This window comes from Pectinophora gossypiella, unplaced genomic scaffold (assembly GCF_024362695.1).
Source record: "Pectinophora gossypiella unplaced genomic scaffold, ilPecGoss1.1 Pgos_118, whole genome shotgun sequence".
NCBI lineage: Eukaryota > Metazoa > Arthropoda > Insecta > Lepidoptera > Gelechiidae > Pectinophora > Pectinophora gossypiella.
The window spans coordinates 4,835-13,442 of NW_026063207.1; the positions used below are offsets into that span (position 1 = coordinate 4,835).

Sequence of the window (8,608 nt, forward strand, 5' to 3'; positions counted from 1 at the left end):
CTAACCTAACCTAACCTAACCTAACCTAACCTAACCTAACCTAACCTAACCTAACCTAACCTAACCTAACCTAACCTAACCTAACCTAACCTAACCTAACCTAACCTAACCTAACCTAACCTAACCTAACCTAACCTAACCTAACCTAACCTAACCTAACCTAACCTAACCTAACCTAACCTAACCTAACCTAACCTAACCTAACCTAACCTAACCTAACCTAACCTAACCTAACCTAACCTAACCTAACCTAACCTAACCTAACCTAACCTAACCTAACCTAACCTAACCTAACCTAACCTAACCTAACCTAACCTAACCTAACCTAACCTAACCTAACCTAACCTAACCTAACCTAACCTAACCTAACCTAACCTAACCTAACCTAACCTAACCTAACCTAACCTAACCTAACCTAACCTAACCTAACCTAACCTAACCTAACCTAACCTAACCTAACCTAACCTAACCTAACCTAACCTAACCTAACCTAACCTAACCTAACCTAACCTAACCTAACCTAACCTAACCTAACCTAACCTAACCTAACCTAACCTAACCTAACCTAACCTAACCTAACCTAACCTAACCTAACCTAACCTAACCTAACCTAACCTAACCTAACCTAACCTAACCTAACCTAACCTAACCTAACCTAACCTAACCTAACCTAACCTAACCTAACCTAACCTAACCTAACCTAACCTAACCTAACCTAACCTAACCTAACCTAACCTAACCTAACCTAACCTAACCTAACCTAACCTAACCTAACCTAACCTAACCTAACCTAACCTAACCTAACCTAACCTAACCTAACCTAACCTAACCTAACCTAACCTAACCTAACCTAACCTAACCTAACCTAACCTAACCTAACCTAACCTAACCTAACCTAACCTAACCTAACCTAACCTAACCTAACCTAACCTAACCTAACCTAACCTAACCTAACCTAACCTAACCTAACCTAACCTAACCTAACCTAACCTAACCTAACCTAACCTAACCTAACCTAACCTAACCTAACCTAACCTAACCTAACCTAACCTAACCTAACCTAACCTAACCTAACCTAACCTAACCTAACCTAACCTAACCTAACCTTTTTTTTTTTTTTTTTTTTTTTTTTTTTTTTTTTTTTTTTTTTTTTTTTTTTTTAACGTTGGGAAATGCGTTACGCATACCACGCCGCCCGGGGGGACGACGTGGTTATGTGGGACTCCCCGGAAAAGCCGGTATACCCACTAAAACCCAACGGTGTTCCTCCTCGCCGCCATGTGGCGGGGACACGGGAACGCAATTGCACACAACCGCGTCCCCGCCGGCGGATGCCCTCTTGGGCCCAGCGCCTATGGGGGCGCTTCAAGCGCCTCCCCCACCGCCGAGGGCTGCCCGGAACACTTGGGCAGCCCTACAGCACGGGACCTATGTTGTGGACGGCGGTCCCCCGACCACCGTCCACAGGTCCCCGTTAGGGCGGAGCTCTGTCCGTTCAAGGAACGGTGTCCATATGCTCCGCCCCGGCCCTCTTGGCCTTGGCCTTGCGCTTTGGCCGCTTCGGCTTCGGCGCACTCTCCTGCGGGCTTTTGGCTGCCGGCTTGGCAGCAGAAATGCATCCGCTGCCACCGATGGAGTGAGCCGCCGGTTTGCCTGCCGTCGCACAGACGGGGCAATGGGGCTCAGCCGAGCAGTCCCGCGCCTGATGGTCGGGTTGACCGCAGCGGAAGCACAGTCGGCTGCGGTCAACCTCGCAGGAGCACTTGACCCCGAGGTGCCCGGGCTCCAGACAGCGGTAGCACCGTGCCGGTCTGGAGTCGAGGAGTCGCACTCTGGCCGACGTCCACCCGACCAGTAGTCGGCCAGAGTCGGACAGCCTCTTGGCAGCTGCGACTGGGCAGCTGATCCAGAGGGACCCGTCCCCTCTCGGTCCGACGACGATCCGCCCATGCTTCACGTCGTCGACCGCGCAGCCTCCTTCCTTGGCCACAGCGTCGGCCACCTCAATGGCGTCGGCTGAGTCGTCCAGCCCAGTGACGCGGATTTCCGCGCGCTTCACTGGGCGGACGACTTTGACCGCGTCCGGGCTGAGGACCTCCCTCAGCTTCTTGGCGAGGGAGTCCGCCTTCGCCGCCGAGTTCTCCCCTCCGATCTCAAGCAGGCGCGCACCCGTCGCCGCCCTGCGGAACCGCATGTTGCTGATTCCGAGGTCAGCGAGGGAGACGCGCCGCTTGGCGTCGGAGAGGATCGAGGCGTATGTTACGCCTCTCTCCTCGACTCCGGGCACCAACGTCAGCGATACCGCTGCCGTTCTTGGTGTCCGGAGCTTTGCCCTCTTCTGGGCCGTGGGCCGAGGCTTTTGCGGCTCTTTGACCGCTTTGGCCGCTTTGGCCGCCTTGTTTTTGGCCTTTCGGCCAACAACAGCGGTCCACGGCTCCGCCGTTGGTGCAGGGGCAGGCTGGCGCCGAGCCTCTGCTGCCTCCTGTGCAGCCAGACTTTTCTTCTTGCTCTTCCCCTTCTTTCCCGAAGAAGGGGGAGCAGAAGAGGCCTGGCTGTTTACGGGAGCCTCTTTGGTGGCCTTTTTGACAGGCGGTCCTGTCACGGGGTGACCACTGCCGCTTGTTGAAGCGACCGGGGCCCCTGCTGGCGCAGACTGAGCAGGGTCTGCCCTGGCGCTTCTGGTGTCCGCCGCGAGCGGAGGTCTCCTTCGTGGCTCTGGGAGGAGACGGTCTTCAATCCCGGCCAACCGCGCGTTCAGCATGTTGCCGAACATCTCGGCGTTGGCACGGGCTGTCTCCTCCAGGAGCTGCCGGAGGCTAGGCTCCGAGCTCACAGGCTGGGATGGTCGCTGCCGCAACTCTTGCAAGTCGCGGCGCAGGTCGGCGACCTCCTTCGTGAGCTTGGAGTTAGCGGCCTCCAGCCGCACAACCTCCTCCGTCATCGTCCGCGCCCTGATCTGGGACACCGCCTCTTGGATGCCCTTTACGGCATCCTTCAGGGCCCGGACGTATGTTCCCTTCAGTTGTGAAGACTTCGTGGCGACCATCGTAATGGTCTCCAGCGAAGTCCTCACAACGTTGGCTAGAGCTGCGCTGGTTTGCTCTGCCTCCTCTTCTTGGCCTGACAGGAGGGGGCTGGGCTGTAAAGAGGCCCTAGCCTCCCTCATGTTCCGGGCCACTCCCGCTAACCTAACCTAACCTAACCTAACCTAACCTAACCTAACCTAACCTAACCTAACCTAACCTAACCTAACCTAACCTAACCTAACCTAACCTAACCTAACCTAACCTAACCTAACCTTTTTTTTTTTTTTTTTTTTTTTTTTTTAGCGTTGGGAAATGCTTTACGCATACCACGCCACCCGGGGGGGCGACGTGGTTATGTGGGACTCCCCGGGTGTTGCCACCCGGTATACCCACTAAAACCCAACGGTGTTCCTACTTTTCCACTGTGGTGCCAGGACCCGGGAATCGCCGAAGCATTCTTCCGCGACCCGGCAGTGGTGGCCTGTCAGGCCTCGCCTCGTCGTGAGTGGCGTGCGCGGAACACGCACGCAACGCCTACTCGAGCCAGTTGAAGGTTGGAACGACAGACTCCCCCGAGTCTGCCGCCCGTGGCTCCCTGGGTCTCCCCCTTATGTGCACTCCTCCCCTAGTCCAGTGCACACAGGGTGAGACCCGCGTCGGTGTTTGGGCGAAAGATGGCCGACATCCGCCCGCCATCCCCGCCCCGCTCCGCTCATCCGAGCGGCGTGCGTCGGTGGTGGAAGTGAGCTTCCACACAAGCTGGTCTGGTCTCCCGCCCCGGTCTCCCAGGACGAAACCGAGACCATCACCACACCCACAGAGCCGTCAGTTGGTATTCATGGGCTCAGTACCAACTCGTCCCGCGGCCTGCGGGCGGGAAGGTCGCGAGGAGGCCTGAGGGCCATCGCGAACCTTCCGCTTGTTCCTCGTTTGGGCAGTACATTTTGAACTGCCCAATCGGTGCTCCGCCGGTCTTCTCGCCGCCTCGCACACTGTGCAGTGCGGGGTAGCGGAGCACTGTGAGGACTGGTGGCCGGTTTGGCCGCATCGGAAACACTGGGTGCTCCGGTCCACCTCGGACTCGCACATGGCGTGCGCATGTCCGGTTTCGTGGCATCGGAAGCACCGCAGCGGACGCGGCTCCAGCACCCTCACCTGGACAGAGGTCCAGCCGACTAGGAGGCGACCCTTAGCTACCCTTTTAGCAGCTGCTACAGGGCAGCTCACCATCAGGGAGCCCATGCCACCCGCGCCTTCGCGAATGACACCGGTCCTGATGGCGTCCGTCGCACATCCGCCGGCCGTGGCCACTGCCTCCACCACCTCTTGAACGGAGACGGAGTCATCCAGGCCCACAATGCGCATGTCTGCGCGTTTTATGGGCCTGGAGACTTTCACCACGTCCCCGCTCATCGACTCCCTGAGCTTTTCAGCCAGGGTGTCGGCCTTCTCGGCGCTCGTTGCGCCCGCGAGCTCCAACACTCTCGCGCCGGTCACCGCCTTGCGGATCCTGAGGTTGGTTATCCCCAGGCTCTGGAGATTCACCTTGGCCTTGGCCGTCCTCAGGACATCCGCATAGGTGGTTCCCCCCTCCATTGCCGCCGGTTGCAGATGCAGCACTACCGCCGCTGTGCGGGGTGTGCGCATCTTGGGCACCTTTGGGCGCTGTTGCGTGGGAGCCGCCTTCTTCTTTCGGCCTTTGCCGACGGTGGTCCAGCCGTCGCCGGCAGACCCGGAAGGCAGGGGTTGGGCCTCGACTTGGCCGCCGTTCCCTCCCTTCTTCCCTTTCTTCCTCCCCCTGGGACCCCTCTTCCTCTTCTTCTGGGGCTGTGTGGAGGATGGGCCACTAGCAGCCGCGGCTGGGCCTTGAGAGGCCGCGAGCGGCGTGGCACGTGTGGTGCCGGCTGCGGTGGCAGTCGCCTTCTTGGCTACTGCTGCGGGGGTCCTCGCCGAGGCAGCGGGGGTCCTGGCCGCAGCAGCGTAAGACTGCGCGTTTTTTTCGGTCCGCCGCTAGCGGGGGACGCTTCGTCTTGGGAGGCAGGAGCCTGTCCTCGAGACCTGCCAGTTTCGCATCCATCATGAAGCCCACCTGGCTTATGATTTGCGCGGCAAGGTCTCCATCGGTATCGGACATGGCTCTACTGCACTCGCGCAGCGGCGGGTTTGTCCTCTTCGCCAGTTTGGCGCTTGCAACTCTTGGGGCCGGCTCCGGGAGCGGGCTCTCAGAGACAGGCAGGGTCTCCGTTGGAGGTGCAAGCGCTGGTGCTGGCGGTGTCATACTCTGAGATGCGCCCAGCGAGTCCCTCACTTGGCGCATCTCCAGCCGGAGTGTCTCCATCTCCTTCTTCTGCTCGTCGATCGCTTTCTGCAGGCGAGAGTTCTCGGCCTGCAGTTTGCGCGTCTCCTCGCTCACCGACGTGGAGCGGAGAACGTCTAGGACCTCCATGATGAGCCTGGTGGAGTCCCTTAGGGCACGGACGAAGGTGCCCTTTAGTCTGCCCGATTTGCTGGCCACGTTCTCTATGACCGCGGCAGCATCCTTCGCCTTCTGGTAGAGACCGGCGACCGTCTCTGTACCAGGTGCTGGGGCGGGATTATCTCCTGCCACTTTCGTCATTGTCTCCGGCGGTGTGCCGGAGCTTCGAAGACCGAAGACCTTTCTGGCTGATTCAGCCACCGCCATTTCAGCCTCCAGCATGAGCTCTTCCCGCCTGGCGCGGTTGAGCTCAGCCTTGGCCTTGGCAAGACCTACGTACTCTCCGGTGGTAGGAGGGCGACCTCTACCTCTCTTGGCCCGCGCCCTCATGACGGGTGAACCGAGCTCCGTTACCGGAGCTCGGTCCCCCTCGTCAGAGGACGGGTCCGAGAGCACAACTGTTTTGCGCTTGCGCCACAGTGTGCCCTCTGGGAGGGAGGATAGGCTCTCCATGGAGCAAACGGTCCGTAGACTGCTCGTTTCATCCGAAGATGAAACGAGGCTAGGACCGGTCCGCCTTGTACGTCTCTGGGCTTTTGGCCCAGGAACAGCACCATCAGCACTTCGTGCTGGAGTCAAATCCGGGGTTGGTAGGCGCTCCAACACCACCCGCGCTTCGGAAAGCGCAGACGGTGTTGACGCGCGAGAGTCTTGTCCGGTGGGGGCGTTTAACGCCATGTCTGTCTCGGGTTGACGAGAGCTCTGTGAGCCCACGAAGCGTTCGCAGTCCCCCCCACATACGAATGGGGACCTTGGACCGGATTCACCGGTTTCCCGGCTGCCGGCGTGGGTAATTTTATCTTTCTTGAGCGCTTTTTCCATTTTTAGCTGAACCTCAGCAGGCGGTCTCTTTTATTAACCAGGGTGAGCTCCCTGGGGTGCCCTCACGGCCTGAGCGTCAGACCATACAGCCCCTCGCCGGGCACCACAAACTTAGGCTTACGGTGATTTTTTCAGAGGTTTTCTTCCTCGCGGCCCCCTCCGCTCAATGCGGAGGCGGCCCCCGTTCCAGACAGCATTGCGTCTGGGCTACGGGTCGGGCCGACGGTGGCCGAAGCCATTGCCCGGCATTGCTGCCGGACCCGCCGCCCCTGCCAACGGTGGGGCCGAAGCCCCTGTCATCTGGCCGAAGCCAGAGACGCCGTCGGATAGTCGCCCTCCTGTGTCCACTCTGCGCACCACCTCGTCCCTGCAGAGGGCCACGAGCGAGAGCGACTCCACCACGCTGTTTTGGTCCGCGCCGGCCGAAGCCGGTACCCCCCCATTACTGGGAGGGCATTCCCCTATCCGCCACCTGGGGACGCGCCCGATGGGAGATCAGCAACTCCACACGGGAACCTAACCTAACCTAACCTAACCTAACCTAACCTAACCTAACCTAACCTAACCTAACCTAACCTAACCTAACCTAACCTAACCTAACCTAACCTTTTTTTTTTTTTTTTTTTTTTTTTTTTTACGTTGGAAAATGCGTTACGCATACCACGCCGCCCGGGGGGACGACGTGGTTATGTGGGACTCCCCGGGTGTCGCCACCCGGTATACCCACTAAAAACCAACGGTGTTCCTCCTTGCCGCCATGTGGCGAGGACACGGGAACGCAGCTGCACACAACCGCGTCCCCGCCGGCGGATGCCCATACGGGCCCAACGCCCATGGGAGCGCGTCCAGCGCCTCCCCCTCCGCCGAGGGCTGCCCCGGAACACTGGGGAGCCCTACGGCACGGGACCTATGTTGTGGGCGGCGGTCCCCCGACCACCGTCCACAGGTCCCCGTCAAGGCGGCGCGAGGTCTATCGCGACCCGGTGCGCCAGTCGCCGCCTTCCCGGTCGCCTGCGACGAATCGGGAGCGAGTCGACAGAGTCTTCTCGCTCCCTTTCCGCCGCTTCCTTCTGGGACATAACTATGTCCGCGAAGGTGGCGACCGCTCTCCAGGCCTCCTCGCTGCCAATCATGGCTGTTACCATGGCCGGCAGCGAGAGGTCCGCCCCTATCACCGTGGACAAGGCAGCGCGGGGGACCGCCCAAGCGGGGCACGCCTCGCGCGTGTGCCGTGCCGTGTCCACGGTGTTGCCCACGCAGTGATGGCAGTCTGCAGTGGGCTCCCTGCCAACCACCCCAAACAGATACTCACCAAAGCACCCGTGCCCGGTGAGGATCTGCGTGAGGTGGTAGCTGGGTGCGCCTGGGCACTCAATCCACTCCCGTAGAACGGGACGGATTGCCGCTACCAACTCCCGGCTGGCATCCGGGGTTTCCAGCTCCTCCTTCCATTGCTGGAAGAGAGTAGCTCGAGCCTCCTCCCTCCATTGCTCGACCTCCCGGGGGTGCGGGAGGTTGCCGTTGGTAATGGCTTCAGCGCGCCGCCTGTAGACCGCCGCGAGAACCCGGGCATCGAGCTCCCACGGCGGACTGCCCGCTATTAAGCAGGCCGCGGTGTATGACACTGTACGGTACGCCCGGGCCACTCTGATCGCCATGACCCGCTGCGGTCGCCGCAGCAAGGTCCGGATCCGGGCGTTCAGGGATTCTGCCCATATGGGCGCACCGTACAGTGCCATGGATCGTATCACCCCGATGTATAAGCGGCGGCACGATCCTCCGGGACCTCCCAAGTTCGGGAGAACTCCTCCGAGCGCTCCGGCTGCAGCCACCAATTTTGGGGCCAAGCGCCGGAAATGCTCTTCGAACCTCCATCTGCCATCGAGGACGAGTCCCAGGTACTTCATCGTCGACCCGATGGCAATGGAGGTTCCCCCGACTACGATGTGAGCATTCGGTGGTGGCGCATTTCGTGGCCCATGAAAGGCCAGAGCCTCCGACTTGTGGAGGGCCACCTCTAGTCCTAGGTGACGAATGCGGTGCACCACTTGTGCCACTCCTGCCGTGGCGAGGACGCCGGCCTCCCGATGGGTGCTGCCGCGGGCCGACACGAGAGTGTCGTCGGCGTAACACGTTACGCTGACCCCTCGCAACGTGGCCCCGCGAAGCACCCAGTCGTACCCGATGTTCCACAGGAACGGTCCCAGGACCGAACCCTGTGGAACACCGCACGACATAACTCGGCGTGCCCAGCCGTTTCGCGTCGGATACGCCACGGCTCTCC

The 8,608-nt window shown here is 60.0% G+C and overlaps 1 protein-coding gene across 1 annotated transcript; it reads right to left on the bottom strand.

Moving 5' to 3' along the window:
• Positions 1–1,495: 1,495 nt before the first annotated feature.
• Positions 1,496–3,166, bottom strand: LOC126380832 (translation initiation factor IF-2-like). Its single transcript, XM_050030425.1, has one exon. It carries the CDS (start codon positions 3,164–3,166, stop codon positions 1,496–1,498), a length of 1,671 nt encoding a protein of 556 aa, XP_049886382.1.
• Between the last annotated feature and the right edge of the window lie 5,442 nt (positions 3,167–8,608).